Raw genomic sequence first — 16900 nt, 5'->3', positions numbered from 1 at the left:
ACTTAAAACTAAAAAAATAACATTGGGTATCTGAAATAGGTGGATCACAGGTTAAGGAAGGGCCAGTCTCAGTAGCATAGTAAAATTCTGTTAAAAAAATAAAATCTGGGGATGAAACTCAGAGATAGAATTCCCTTGTGATCAATCCCCAGTCATGAATATAATTGTTATGAAAAAGTAGTATCAAATTAAAAGGCTTATTAATAGCAAATCAGGTGGCCTACTACACCTGGCCATTCACTTGATTTTCAATTCATAGTTAATAAACTTTTCCCATGACTATATTCCATAAACATGTCTTATTTGTTTTTTAAAAAAACAGCACAAATTACAATGGTCAGCCTTGAGGCAGAGGCCACACTCAGAAGATGACAGAGAAGTGAGATGGTAGTGTGGACCTCGTTTCTGTGTAGGCGCCCTGCCAGCCCCAATCTATGTGTTACTGACTGACTTGAGTGAAATATAAACTTCTGTAGTGTAAAAAATTGTTTTTGGATTTTCTATAATTGGTAGCTAAAAACAGTCTGAACAGAAATCCTAAATTTTAACAATTATTGGCATAAAAAGTAATAATCAACGTCAAATTTTATTTATACAGTGATAAAAATGTGATAGACAAAGAACAGTATCACCCCTTTTTCTGAGGGAACAACCTAGAAGTCACATAAAGCATTTCTTCATTTATGATGTTGGATAGAGTTTAGTAGTCTTAAGGTCACTTTCCTTTGAAATAGCTATGTCAGCTAAAAAGCAGCTAAAGAAGCTGTAATAAGAAGGGGAAAGAAGCTACAGGGAACAAAGAACATTTCTGTCTTGGTTATTATGTAAAGATTGTGTTTTAAAACATTTTTTTCTTTGGAAAAATTAAATCTAATTAAAGTGTGAGAAATTATGCATCTTGAAATTTAGATTGTGATGCAGATCATAAAGTGATTAAATGTCAAGCAAATTAAGCAGATAGATTTCCTACAATAGTTATGACAGAGAAGTATTTATTGAATAGTCATGGGAAAAGTTTATTAACTCTGGACTGAAAATCAAGTGAATGGGCAGGTGTGGTGGGGCACCGTTATATTCCCAGATACTTGGGAGGTTAAGGCAGGAGTATCACATGTTCAAAGCCAGCCCAGGCAATTTATTGAGACCCTCCCTCAAAATAAAAAATAAAAAGAGCTGGGAAATGTAGCTCAATGGGAGAGCACTTTTCTAGCATGCATGAGGTTCTTGTTTCAATCCTCAGTACTGCAAAAAGAGAGAATTGAAGGCCTTACAAAACAAGTTAATGAACATGTATTGTTGAAAGCTAGTGAGTCATTGTTACAAAAAAGTAATATAAAATTAAAAGGCTTAATAATAGCAGATCATGTGGCCTTCAATATCAGAAAGGCTTGGAATTTAACTTGTATCCAAATATCATTAACACTTTAGAGAGCAGAATCCTATAGTTATTGGAAGGAAAAAGACTTGGGCCTGATCAGAGGTACTTATATTCATAATGATCTGATATACAGTTCCAAAGATGTGAACAAAAGACCAAGTAGGAAGTAAAGAACAATTTTTAATACAGAAGGTATCAGAGGATTTACATAAATTTAATGATATTAAATTATAAACAAACTATGTATTTTTAGTTTGCATATGAATAGATATGAGGATGTTTGTCTCTTTACTGAAATAATATATCAGAAGTATTTATATTTGGGGAGTAAAAACCAGAAAAGTAATATGAGGTGCTAACAGGAGGGTGCAAGTAGCTCTATTTACATCTATGTACTAAGTTCATATTTGGAATATGTGATTTGCTCCGCTATATACCATCAGTATTGTGTGTGGTACATACATCATGTACCTATGTCAAATAATATCATTCTATTTTGAACTTCTCAAATAACCCTGATTTACAGAAATGATTCTGTAATTCATTTTGTCGGTTTTTTTGGGGGTTTTTTTGTGGGTTTTTTTTTTTGCGGGTCTAGGGATGGAACCCAGAGGCATCTGACCTCCGAGCTACACACCCTGCCCACTTTTTTTTTCCATTCTTTATTTTGAAACAGTCTCACTGAATTGCAGAGGGCCTCACTAAGTAGCTGAGGCTGTCCGCGAACCACTATCCTCCGGTCTCAGCCTCCCAAATGCTGGGATTACAAGCGTGCACCACCACACCCGGCTTTTCGCCTTTTGAATAATCTCAACTCTGAGTCTTATATTTTATTGGTGAAGATTAAACTAGTTACTCACTTATCAGTCAACTAAGGATACAGCCATAGCTAAAGTGATGAAATGAATTATTTAGTTCACAGTTTAGGTTAGTTAAATAGGATGCTAGTATGAAAATTGGGTAGTGCTGGTAATTTGCCTCAAAATAATAACCCACATATATAAAATATGTAAATAAGTATTGCTAACAAACTTAAGCTGTTTTAAATTTCTAAAATATCTCTCATTCTGTTCATTTTTCCTTTATGTATTGCTAAATTCCCGTCCCTTATGCTATTCATTTTCAGATGAATACAATCAACTCTGCTCTGCAATTCATTGTATGTTCAGTGTATTTGATTAAAGAAAATTTTAAAGGTTTTGACTATAATTTGGATGTCTTATGTACTTTTTTTAGGAATAGGAAATGTAAACTTTTTAAAGAAATATATAATTATCACTGTCATCTAAGATTTATTGGCCTATATAAACAGTTTGCTTCCATAGAGTCATAATTTGTTTTTATTCTTAGAAACATATCATTACTCTCATCTAATTGGACTTACTTGCTTATAAAAATAGGGACTTGTTTCTTTTTCAGAGTTTAGATTTTTCTCTAAGTGATTTATATCTAACATGATTTTCTAGTAAATCCTTCTCATAACTGTATCCACTCTTAATACTGATCGCATAAAGGTGACCTATGGATGATCTGAATGATTAATCTCTTTGGATACCATTTACTTTATTGAATATTCCATGGAACCATACAACTTGTCCTTCTTAACTGCTACTTCTTCTAACAGAAAACTAGCCATCTATATGTGTGAACATGTTTTACCTGGGCCATCTGGCATCTGCAGAATGGCCAGCAAACCACAGAATAGAGCTTTAATTTTAAAACTCTGAGGTTTATCCTTTGTCATAATACCATCTATCTCCATATGAGTTTCTGTCAATTGCTTATTTAAAAGAAGTGAAAGAAAACTCTGGGAATATTACCATGGAGATATAAGAGCCACTCTCTAGCGAGTGATATCATCTTAGCATCCTGAACATTGAGTCTCACTGCCTAGATACAAAATTAAAATATAAAAGTGATTTGATTAAGTCAGCGTCATGAAGTCTGGGAAAAGGGAGACTGATGAAGACAATGCAATGCTCCTGTTTCTGAAGTAAGTGAAGTATACTGAGGATTCTAATGTCAGAAAGAACATTTTTCTCTGGAGATACATACAGATGAATGACATGGAAAAATTATAAATTATAATGATATGAGAATGTTTTTATAAAAATTATAAGTGTATTACAGTGGAATACAAGAAGAGATTTAATAAGATTGTTAAAAAGTGATCTGAGTCTGAGGTACAGGTTGGAGTATCATTTCTCTGGTAAGATTATACAAGATATTGTCCACTTAATGACAGCTGGCCATTAAGATCATCTAAGGAGTTTCCCTCTTCCTGCAGATACATACAGATGAATGACATACAGATGAATGACACGGAAAAATTATAAATTATAATAATATGAGAATGTTATTATAAAAATTATAAGTGTATTACAGTGGAATACAAGAAGAGATTTAATAAGATTGTTAAAAAGTGATCTGAGTCTGAGGTACAGGTTGGAGTATCATTTCTCTGGTAAGATTATACAAGATATTGTCCACTTAATGACAGCTGGCCATTAAGATCATCTAAGGAGTTTCCCTCTTCCTGCATCTCCAGTTTTATTTCTAGTACCTATTTCTGCCTTCATTATATACCCTTATGTAGCTTTTTCCCCTTTGCATTTTATTTCCTATAAATTGGATCTTTCTTGTTAAATCTCTGTTTTGTTCCTAGAACCTATTTCAGGTCGTGTACATCTTAGCTGTAATTCTAAATAGAATTTAAACACTACCTTCCATGTGAAGGTTTTCCCAAGAGGAATCTTTCTTCATTTCATTCTCTGAGAACTTGGCTTTGATCTATATTTACAACAGTGATCACATTTTGTCTTCCTTTGGAAATTATTTTAGATCAATCTTTTTCCATGTAGAACAATATATGCAACAGTAGGTAAAGATAGTTCATTACTTATTCATATACTTCATAACATCTAACAGAGTCATGCTTATAATGGATAATAAATATTTATTAATTGAAGCTGGATAAACAAGTAAGGATCATAGATAGGTATGAGAACCAAAAGAGTGTTGAAGTAGAATTTCAAAAAATTTAGTTGTGAAATGAAATGAAGCAAGGGGGAGGGCTGGGTGGAAAAATATTAGGAAACAGAGTTGCTACTTTCTAGGTCCTGGGGTTAGCCATCTTGTCTGTCCCATCCACTCACTTACCCCAGTATTCTCCATAGGGTTTTGTGGGCTAAAGTCAGTTTTTGGATTCCTAGAAAATGACAACAGTCTACATCACAGAGAAGGAGAAGGATGGGAAAATGACATGATTAAAACTCAAGTCATAGAAAAACACGTGTAAGTGTTTAAAATCTAAGAACACTTTTAAAAGTCTTTTATTATTAAAAGTCTATAATAAGTAACTAGTGACTCATTAATACTGTCATCAAATACACATTATGAGGTTTTTCTTATGTGTCAACTATATATGTATAGCTCATTGGATCATAGCAGTAATTACTGAAAGTGGAATTGTTAATCTCATTTAACTGAGAAGCGTTAAGTACTTTATCTAAATCCATGCATACAGTGAGTCATTCAGGTATACTGTATGCTCTTCTTTAGTTCTACACTAGGCTACCTCCAACCAGAGAGGACAGTTTCAAAGGAGAGATGAGAATAGATTTTCCTATTATTGTTGCTAAAATCTCAGCTCTTGCGGCAACTCACAGATCAGATAGTTGAGAAAAGTCTTTGAGAAAAAGAAAAATGAAGTTTTATTTATTTGCCATCAAGGGGGTAAAGAGTGTACTTGCATTCAGAAATATCTGATTTTTCCCAGAGTTCAGAAGAGAATAACACAAGGGCTAAACTCTAGGTGTGTTTATCAGAAAACATAGTTCATGAAGCCGGATGTGGTGGCACACGTTTGTAATCCCCGCGCTTGGGAGGCTGAAACAGGAGGATCACATGGGTTCGAAGCCAGCCTCAGCTACTTAGTGAGGCTTTCAGCAACTTAGTGAGACCCTGTTTCCAAATAAAATATAAAAAAAGGTCTGGGAGTATAGCTCTGAGATAGAATGCCTCTGGGTTCCACCCCCCAGTACCACCAAAAAAAAAAAAAAAAAAAAAAAAGAAAGAAAAAAAAGAAAGAAAAGAAAACATAGTTCATGGCCAAATCATGCCATGAAGATAAATTCCTCAGACTTCCTGGCTCCAGCTCTTCATTTCTTCAGTCAGTAAGCTGATGTAACACTTTAACTTTTGTAAGTCCACCACTGTAATCCCAGTACTTGGATACTGAGACAGAAGGAACACAGGTTCATGGCCAGCCTTAGTAATTAAAAACAGACCCTGTTTCCAAAACCAAACATAGAGCTAGGGGTATAGCTCAAAAGTAGAACACCCCAAGATTCAATCCCCAGTACCATAGAAGGGACGGAAGGGGCTGGGGTGGAGAATAAATCAGAATATTATAGTAATACAAGCATATCTATGTTTCTAGCAGCACATTTCTCAGTAGCCAAATTATGGAACCAGTGTAGGTATCCGTAAACAGATGAATGGAATTTGAAACTGGTATGTGCACACAATGGAATTTTACTCATCCGTGATGAAGAACAAAAGTATGTCATTTGCAGGGAAATGAATAAAACACAAAAACATGCTAAGTGAGATTAGCCAGTCTCAGAAAGTAAAGGGTTGCATGGTTTCCCTCTTATGTGTAAGCTAGAGAGAAATTTGAAACCAAAGGAAATTCATATAAATCAGGGGAGTCTCCAATAAAAAAAAAATAATGGGAGGGGATTAAGGAAGCAAGATGAGGAAGTAGGAAGAAGGCTTGATAAAAGAAACAGTTCAAAAAAATGCTATGTACATATACAAATTTATCAGTACGCGTCTCAGTAACATGTGGGCAAGGAGTGGACTCTGATCAGGGGAAAATACACCAAGTGCTGTGTGCATGTATGTTTCTCTTACTCTGCACCTCATTAAGATGTATAATTATGTGCACCAATAAAAGCATATTAAAAATAAGCCACATGCCAGTTGAGCAGCAAGCTCTTAATCAATAAGTGAAATAGACCCCATTACATTATCATTCACCCGGTGGGAATGACTGCCTTCTGGCTTTATCTTCTGCCTGTGGATTTCTTTGGTGGCTCCAAGTCGTAAAGCTTTAGTCATTCAGCATTTATAAACTTGTTCTGGAAATGTCCATTATCTTAAGGCCATTTACCAATATGTTACTCCCAAATCCATTACTGAAATGTAAACTATAAGGCAGACATCAAAACTATCTAATTCTAGCATTATAAATGTTATGAAGCAATAAATTGTTTCTGAGGGTCAAATAAGCTCTCTTACAAGTGGAAGAAAAGCACTGAAGCAGATTTTAAATCCACTACAAGGATCTTGCTTTCTGTGAATCCTCCTAGCTTTAAATCTTCACCCAGGTTTATTCAACAGAAAAGTTTTGGCTCATATCAAGATATTGGTTCAGTTACTTACAAGAGGGCTATATAGTTATACTCTCAAGTAAAACTCCACCTTATAGAGAACCAAGTTGGTTAAGGTAACTGGTCTAAGAAATTCGGCAGTGCAAATTTCTTCTTCTCTGCTCTTTCTTGGTTTTTGTCCTGATTATAAGGACTGGCTCAGTACTAGCATGTCCAAAGTGGAGTCCACGAGAAGAAGGACAGGGGCAGTTAATAGAAGGCGAGTGGTACAGCTGATGACTTAGACATAGGCCACTCTGCTCACATTCTATGTGATGGCAAAGACACTCGTTATAGTTTCTGTCAGGGCCATCAACTAATAAGTGAAGGGTACTGATGTTAGAAAAAGAAATGCATATTGTTGCCCTGTCCAGCTTATTCCTTTAGCAATTCAAACATCTTCTCAAAAACTTCCCCGATTTCTTAAGCACACTCATCTCTTCCACCTAAATGGCCCAAAGTCCCAACACATTAGTACAGCAGCTCAAATCCAGGATCTCCGGGTCGTATGTAATTCCCTCACTTTGCCTAACTTAATCTCAAAATGTAGCAGATCACTAGCTATTTTGTCTACCTTATTCATTCCAATTCCTTCCCAAATACATAATATACAGCAGTCTCCTGCACTGAGTAACTACAATAAAAACAACCATTGGGAAAAATAGACTGAAAAATACAGAGCAATCAGGGATCCATTGTATTCACCAGTTCTATCAGGGAAGGAACGCAAAGGCCTCCTGACTTGAATAAAACAAGTTTCTCTGTCAGCCCATCTGACTGCTTTTGGTAGTGTTCAGCGGGAATTGCTCACTTGTCTAAATGCTCCATGACACCACGGACGGGCTGTGCTTGGGGCTAAATAGCTTTGCTAGCTCGTTGCTGTTTTCTGTTGCAGGTTTGAAGCCCAAAATTTGCTTTAGGGTTCAAACAATTACAGTGCTTCTTCTGATGACTTGTGGTTTCTTTAATAATTCAAACATCAACAACAGTGGCATGTTAGCTTCTAATTATCTTCTTCCAGTGAATTTCTTATGTAAGAGATCCTCATCTTAAAATTCAGTCTAGGTATCTTTTGTTTATTTTCTAGATTCTGAATCTCATTCCCGTCTTCCTCATCTCAGGGATGGCTTATTTGAAGACATTGCTTGCTAAGTACAGACAATGTGATGTCTTAGTGGACTTTACTGGCTTTTAAACTGTCCGTCTGCATCTGTGTGAAAGGGTGTTAGCTACCCACAATGTTCTGTCCTCCTGTTTCAATGGGGAGTTACCTCTGGAAATTACTGCCTGGCCAGGGACAGCATTTCTTAGATCTCCTATGTGTCTGTATAGGACTGTGGGGCTATTTCTCACTGATAGAATATGTGTAAAAGTAGTGTCACTTTAAGCCTGTGATTGTCATGGCCTGGGTTTGCCTTCTCCAGATTCCCTTGCTCCTTTCTGCAGCTGCATGCTCAAGGCCCTGGATTGCTTTGGAAATCAAGGATTGACAAAGGCAAAACTCTTCTAGTTTTAGATATCTGATAACAATTTGAAGCAGAATCTCATATTCATGACTCATAATACCCACCTTAGACTTTTATGAGTGAGAAATAGATTTGCTGTGCTAAGATATAGAATATTTGAGATTGTACTTTAAGGCATTTTGCATCACCATAACTAATATAGAATGTTTTCAGTATTTCCAGGATAACTTAAAATCTAAAGAGTCAGTTGTTTTCTGGTACCTCTGTATAAAGACATAGTCTACACTCATGTAAGGAGACTCATCTGTCTGGAACTGAATGTGGTGCTATGGTGCAGATTAAAAATTAGGGAAAATTTGATCTAGGATGGAAGTCAGGTTGCAAAACTCAGATTTCTGAAAATTTGCAAGCTATACAATTTGATGTGTATTTTTGATTTGGTATAATACTGTTAATTTGATGCGATTTCTGCTTAAAAATAAATTATAATCGATCATCTTGACTTGTCAATTCAGACTAATACTTATAGGAGATGACTGAGGCAACCCTAAAGTAATGATCTATCAATTAGAACCAGGAAAAAGTCCAGGATTGATTGTTAAAGCCTTTTTTTTTTAATTGTACCACTGAGGATTGAACCCAGGGATATTTTACCTCTGAGCTACACCCCCAGCCCTATTTTTTTTTCTTTATTTTGAAACAGGGTCTCACTAAGTTGCAGAGGTTCTCACTAAGTTACTGAGGTCAGCCGCAAATCTGCAATCCTCGTGTATCAACCTCCCAAGTACTGGGATAACAAGCATGGGCCACTATGCCCAGTTATGTTAAAAACATTTTTTAGTATATTAAATTTACTTCTTTTTATTTTTTAAGACTAAAAATGTGAAGTCTGTTAGTGCTAAAAAAAAAATACATTTGAACTTGTGAATGGAAACTGTGATCAGCTCCCACTTGAAGCAGTGGTCCTCCAAGAGTCGATCCTCAATGCATTATTATTTGCTTTACTATTTCCTGGCAAGTACAATGAAAAACACACACTTTCCTATTCTTCCTAGATTATGTTAACTATAAAATGGCTCTAAAATTTATACTTTCTCAAGAGTATTTCTCTACCACACGACTCAGTATTCTGAGACAATGGATAAACACGTGCTTAAATCACTGACTCGGTGGCCACTATAGAACATCCTAGCTCTCATGTGAAGTAGAATAGTCTTCCAGTAGATATGGTGAAAGGCACATCTGCAATTATTTTTGATAAGAGGAAAAACATTCCCACAAATGCCCATTATCATATTTAATGATGACATTCAGCAATGAATTGGCCACATTGTGGGCTATTTCTATTCCTCTGTGCTATAATCAAAACTTTTATCGGAACACTAAAAGACATCTAAAATGAGAATATTTCACTTTTTGCGGAAATTTGAGAAGCTCTGATTTCCTTTCAGGATGCATAGTTTCACTGTGCAAGTTATAAAACTGATTACTTCAGAGAATCGCAGCATATGGTTATTAGCAATTTTATTATTTGATCGTCTGTAATTCTGAGCTTATATAAATAGTGTACTACATAAATATCACAATGAGATTTTTCATGACAATGGTATCACAGAAGAAATTATGCTTAATTTTATTATAATATAAATATCTTAATTTAGTTTAATCACAGGGTATTACTTAAAAATAAATATCTCAGAAAACTTACAAAAGATCATTAATATTTTAAAATATAACTACCTAAGATGATAAATGAGTAAAATTTAATGGTCTGACTCTTAATGTAAATTATAGCCTTTTAATTTTTCTCTTTAAAGAAAGATATAAATTTTATGGAGTATAATAACTCATATCAGTTTTATTTAATTTAGCAGTTGTAATAGTGAAAATACATCCTGGATGAATGTGTTCTATAAGGAAATCAGAAATCTAATTTAAAAACTTTTAAGTTCACATTTCATTGATTTATTTATCAAATTAATTGCTGACCACTTTCAATTCATGCTGTTGTATTGGTTATGATAACTAATCTCACTTCTCTCAACTCCATACATTTGAGACATTTGTACTAGTCTTGCTCCAATCAGGAGAGGGAGGGAGGGAGAAAAAAAAACATAGTGTTTTGAAACAGGGCAAGTTTACTTTTTAGATAAAGAATTATGAACTACAACAGAGATTGAGACAGTGAGGGAATGACTAGAATTGGCTAAAATTACAGAGAACTCTAATAATATAGGAACACCAGGTACTATATTATATAACTCTGATGGTATCCACACTTAACACTGAAGTAGAGTGCCCAAGGAAAAGCCCTGAGTCCCCTCATTCCCTTGGCCTGAGATTCAGACTTTCTTCTAAAGGATGTGATCATGGCCCACGAAGGCAGAGAAGTCTCTGTGACCCACCCTGATGGGATGTGCTGACAACTCATGCTCTGGGGTTCCAGATGTCACACTGAAAGCAGAGATGCTACAGAAATGCTTGTACCTGGTGCTGGCCAGGAGGGGCCTGGGACTGTTCAAGACGCAGGAGCAGAGGGAAAGTGGGGAAACCACAGCACATCCAGAGCTGAACTCTAGAGAAGACATGTGTACTGCAGGAGAGATACCAATAGAGCTGCACACACCACAAGAGCCTGAGCTGACAAGTCACAGCCTGGAAGCCACAGCCATTTCTCATTCAGTGTTTTGTATCTTATGCTAACAGAGCCTGACATTGTGCTGGCTGGTAAAAGAAAAGTAGTCAAAGGGTCCAGATACATTTTCATAGAGCAAATCAAAAGGGCACATTTGGAGTTGAGAGGAAATAAATATTTATTCCACATAAGATAGTATTGAATATAATTCGTTTAAATTTTGAGCTATTACTAAAACATTAACTTAAGAGTCATTCCAAAAGAATGGTTGAAAGTGAACTGATTTTTTATCAGCTTATTTCTTATTTTCTTCATTACACTTATGTTTTAACTCTAGTGCTATGAAAGAAAAAATGATATTTTATACCACTGGTACTTAGTTTTTACTAATGCAAATTGGAAGAATTAAAATTAAGTAAATTTACCATATCAGTTACATTGACTGTGTCAGTAATTGGTTCTTAGGGGAATGCTATATTTAAACTTACTGTTTCATGTAAATGTGATTAGTCATTTAAAGTGAATTAATCATTTTATAATATAGCCACTAATAGGAAAGAAATTTCATAGTCAAGGAGGGACTTCATTGTATATATTTTAAACATACTATAATTGGATGAACTATCTCAGTAGGCTAATAAACTTTATTCTCAGTAAAGTTCTTTATAATTTCCATAGTTGCTCAATAAAGAAAAGGGCAAAATAGATTGTGGCACATAAGTCATATGAATTAGGAATTTTCCTGAGAGTTATATGTCTACACACCTTCAAGGAGAGGAATGTCTTAGGTATAAAATTATCATCCAATTCATCAGCCTTTGTTTTTCTGCATTAGCTATAAGGTATACATACAAGTAAAGCTTTGTAAAGCATTTAATTAAAGTAAGTGAGCTTCAGTTAGAATAAGTATAAATTAATTGCATTTAAAAATCAATGCAATTAGACTAAAAAGTTTTTTCTGATTACTACAAAATGAAACTTAATACAAGGCACTGACTCTATATTTGGATTTCTTCATATCATTCAAATATATCTAAAGACAGCAGTTTTTATGGAGTTGCTTTATAATTTAACCTTCTAATTGTAACTTCAACATGGGTTGGCCCATTATCAAATATATGGATATGAAGATGAAAAATTGTGTTATTTTATCATAATGGACTAAAAAAAATCATATTTAGACCATGACTGCAGGAGTGCATTGAATGAAAATTTAGGATCAAAAAATTGATAGCACAATTTCTACTAATGGCACATAAATTTTATATCAAGACAAATTTTCTATTTAAAGAGAGAAAAGAAAATGTGTAGCCTCTAGACACATATAATACCCACAAAACCCCTATTTTGAAGGTTATTTTTGAAATAATGTGAAAAAATAAAAGAAGAATTTACTTGTATTGATTTTTTTTGTACTGCTGTTTTGTTTTCCATCTCAAAAAGAAAACAATGAGGAAAACATTTTATCTCCTTTTTAAATTTTTTTTTATTGGTGCATTGCAGTCATACATCTTAATGGGGTACAGGATGGTAGAGGCATACATGTATCTATTTGGACATTGGTATAAATAAGTGGAATTATATGTTTTATTAATTTTATATTATTTTTATAGGGCACATATAGTACATTGGCTTAATTTCTGTATTTTTTTTAGCTTCTCCGTGGGTTGATAATAGTAGAACTCCAAACAAGATTGACCTTTATGATGTACGCAGAAGACCCTGGTAAGGATATTCACCTGGTCTTAAAGATGAGGTGGACAAAAAGACATTATAATTTTTGATAAAATAATAGTAATCTTTCCATTATTGGTATAACTACTGTCTAATTATGAAAAGTGCTCCAATATTTTTTAAAGTATTTTTAAAGTTAAATTAAAGTGATGAGGTGGGAATGATTAATAGTATTGAATTATGAAGCTCATTTCAAATGGACAACTTTAAGTTTTATATTCAGTTTTAGCTCTGAATTTCATTTAGCTGGTGGGATTTCTGTTGAAGGGTTCACATTTGCTTGGAGTAGAGCTCTAACAGAGAGATGACATAGAGTAGGAGATAGTTTGCCTGTGGCAGTAAACTAATGAGAACTGGCCCCAAGGAAAGAGCTGCCCCTAGTTATATTCTTATAGGTTAGGTTTTCTTTTTTTCCAGGAAAAAGTTTTATTTGTTCCTCATTACTAAAGAAACTCATTTTCCAAGTATAAAACACAAAAACTATTGGTAATCCATAACTGGACTCAGTGGGTAACAACTATTTTTTTTTTACTGTTGAATGTGTTCTATTTGAGTTTTGAAAAATATATTTAATGTGTGAATATATCTTTCTTTTAATGAGTTCACATTACATACAATATAGTGCTTTGCGTCCCACTCTTATCATACTAGTACCTTTGAGTACACATTCATGAGAAAAGACTCTTAAACATCATTTAAAAGAAGACTATATGGTAACTAATTTAGGAAATCCCCTATTATTGGACACTGAGATTATTATTATTTTAAATTATTTCTAATTATTTTTTATTAGGGTTCACATACATTCTAAGCAGCATAGTGGTTTATTCAAAAGACACATGTTTAAGGCTTGTAAGATGCCCTATTACATATCCCAGTAGCAATTTATATGAATACCAGCCATATATAATAGTGGCCGATGTTAATACATACAACATTCTTTTTTTTTTTTTTTTTGTGGGTCTGGGGATGGAACCCAGGAGCATTTGACCTCTGAGCTACACCCCCTCCCCTATTTTTTATTCTTTATTTTGAAACTGGGTCTCACTGAGTTGCAGAGGGCCTCACTAAGTAGCTGAGGCTGTCCGCGAACTGTGATCCTCCAGTCTCAGCCTCCTTAATGCTGGGATTACAAGTGTGGGCCACCACGCCCGGCCATACAACATTCTTGACAATTTTTCTCTGCTGTATTCCTGTGCAGCCATAGGTTGTTGACTGTAGGCAAAGACATAACACATGATTGAATTTAGAAATTGGTTGATGGGGGTGGAGGGGCATAGAATTTAGGTGCCAGCCCTGAGAAGCAAACAGTGGCCTGTTCTTTCCTTACTTTACTGAGAAGCAGGACTGCTAGATGCTAGGTGTGAACTACATTTGTCTCCCATAAGAATAGATTTGCAACTTTGCCAATTTACTTTTCTCACAGAGAAACAAGCAAAGGTGCAGGTTTTTAACTATGCTTTAAACGTGTAATCCTGTGTAGATAGCTTTTTTTTTTTAAGTTCCTTGACCATCTATACTTTTTTGCGTTTCCATTTTGTATTTAAAGGTATGAAAATCTGATTTTCACTGGAGTGACTAAAAATTTGTGGTCAGCCACTGGAGTTTAGGATAATTTTATTTTTCAGAAGAGTATTCTTTGGAAGTTAATTTCCTTCACTGTTAGGATTAAAAATGTATCTCTTTTTTATAAGTATCAGGAAAAATACACTTTAATTACCATGCCCTTGACATCTCTAAATATTAAATATAGCTTTTTAAAGCTGGCATTGCAGAATGTGAATAAAAGGCCATTGTTTACTGGGATTGAATGGAAGTAGGTCTTTGCTTGGAAAATATCTTATTTCAGGGATCTATAAAAAGCAATATTTGATATGTTCAAAAAGAAAAAATATTTATGTTTTATTTGTTTTAGGTACATCCAAGGAGCTGCATCCCCCAAAGACATGCTTATTCTGGTTGATGTGTGAGTAGTTAAATATTACTTATTTGCATACTTGGAACATGAGGTTTATAAGTCACAGTAATAGGTGTAGCATAAGAAATATACAATAGATTGAAAAAAAGAATAATCAAAGAAGCCACATTAAGACAATAACAAAACCAGCAAAAATATTTTATTGAAAACGAGACCTGTATTTATATCAGAGTGGTAAATTATGACATAGTTTTAAAGTTTGAGCTTTTTTTTTTTTTTTTTTTTGGTGGTATTGGGGTTCCTGGAAGCCCTTCTACCTCTGGGCTACACTCCCAGACCTATTTTTACATTTTTATTTGGAAACAGGATCTCCTAAGCCAGCGTGGCTGGCTTTGAACCTGCACGATCCTCCTGTCTTCGCCTCCCAAGCGTGGGGATTACAAGCGTGTGCTACCACGCCCGGCAAAAGTTTGAGCTTTTTTAAAACTGTACTTTCTTGTGCTGGGCATGGTGTCGCATGCTTGTAATCCCTGCACTTGGGAGGCTGAGACAGGAACATCGCAAAGGTTCAAAGCCAGCTTCAGCTACTTAGTGAGGCCCTGTTTCCATTTAAAATATGAAATATGTCTGGGAGTATAGCCTGGAAGTAGAAAGCCTCTGGGTTCCACCCCCAGTACCCCCACACACACACCCTCTACATACTTGCTTCCCATTTGGATTACATTTTAATCAATATTAAAGTAGAGTTGCTAACACTATGCAGGTCTTGCTACCAAAAACATAAAATCATTTACTTTGTCACTAATGAGTCAGTTAACTCTCAGGGGTTGGAGATGTTGGTCCTTGGTAGAGTTCATGCCTTGCATACAGGCAGCCCTGGGTTCTATCCCAATACACTCCTCCCCCCAAAAATAATCAATAAACTTTTAGATACTTGAGCACAAAACAGATAGATATTAAATCAGATGTTGTTACTGAGACTTTTAAAAGGGACATGTTAATGACGTGCAAGAAGAATTTCTAGAAGGCTGTATATTGGTCATTTTATTTATTTGTTACATTGCTTCAAGTGAAGCTATGCAAGTCTGTGATGTATATAGCTAGGAATTAGTTGCCAATAGAGGAACCATGCAAATAGAGGGATGTCCTAGAGGTTTGTAGACTATGTAGAGACAAGCAGGAAAATTAAATTTTAGTGGATATCTGTTTTAAGATGCAGAACAAGGCATCTTGCCCATGAATCTATTCATGAATCTATTCAATTGTTATGTGGCTTCATAGTTATGGGCTGAATTGTGTCAAGCTCTGGGCTTCCTAGAACAATGGCTATGCCTATTAACCTCGGAAGCCCTGGCTTCTAATGTGCCTAAGAGCTGGTGTTTGACATTTCCTTAATGAGTGAATGTGCTATGAGTATTTATTTTTAAATTGTTACTTTGATGTGATTTTGATAATTTCATTTAGAAATATGTACTGATATTGGTAGGAAAGAAAGGCAAAATTACTCATAATTTCTGGTACATAAAAATCAGACTTCTGATTTTTTAAAGACAAGTGCATTACTTGAACATTACATGTAATGATTCTGGGTTCATGAAAAAGTGATATTTCCTTTCGTTGTTTTTGATGAAGTCACTGGTAACATGTGTGGACCTGTTTGTCTGTTCCCAGGAGTGGAAGTGTCAGTGGATTGACACTTAAACTTATCCGAACGTCCGTCTCCGAAATGTTAGAAACTCTCTCAGATGATGATTTTGTGAATGTCGCTTCAGTAAGTATAAGACAACTGTGTTTTCTAGAACTAAACTGTAAATTTTGCGCCCCCCCCCCATCTTGGGCACTTTGTTTTTTTTCTTAAATAGTTTGAGGTATCTCTGATACTATTAAGAAAAGACTGTCTTAGCAAGCCATCCTATCTCAGTTACTGGTATACTTCCACGTCACGGTCCTTTCTATCTTCCTAAGGGTTTACCCCTGAGTAAAGTAATTAAAGTAATGAATATGAAGGAAAGCATTCCTGCTGTTATCCTTCCCCCAGAGGAATCTAAATAGGTTACATTACCCCCTTCATTCATTCACACCTTGGGAACTCCTAGGAAGCTGCATTTTGGTGGCATAATTTTATGATGATTTTCTATTCAATATAATTCTCATTTTCATCCTGGACAGATATCCATGTTGCATTATGATTTGCTTAATAGCACAAGAACCAATTGACAATTGAGAGTGCCCAGAATTATGTTAGAAATTTTTACTTATAGCCAAAAATTACTGAACTTTGAACCAAATGCAACAAGAGAAATGAATGTAAGCGTAGAATTGAGGCAAAGTATT

General features: G+C 35.0%; 1 protein-coding gene across 10 annotated transcripts in view; it reads left to right on the top strand.

The window, feature by feature from the left end:
• The window catches only part of CACNA2D1 (calcium voltage-gated channel auxiliary subunit alpha2delta 1), a gene marked incomplete at both ends in the record, with an annotated part of 507019 nt that overhangs the window by 375296 nt on the left and 114823 nt on the right, over window positions 1-16900 (top strand). For all 10 annotated transcript variants that reach the window (XM_080701701.1, XM_080701708.1, XM_080701709.1 and 7 more), the window contains 3 exons: window positions 12570-12639; window positions 14564-14614; window positions 16238-16337. In XM_080701701.1, the coding sequence (XP_080557827.1) occupies window positions 12570-12639; window positions 14564-14614; window positions 16238-16337 (221 nt within the window). The remainder of the gene's footprint in view (window positions 1-12569; window positions 12640-14563; window positions 14615-16237; window positions 16338-16900) is intronic.

The sequence above is a fragment of the Muscardinus avellanarius genome, assembly GCF_963383645.1.
Source record: "Muscardinus avellanarius genome assembly, chromosome: 9".
Classification (NCBI taxonomy): domain Eukaryota; kingdom Metazoa; phylum Chordata; class Mammalia; order Rodentia; family Gliridae; genus Muscardinus; species Muscardinus avellanarius.
This window is presented reverse-complemented; position numbering and strand designations above follow the sequence as displayed.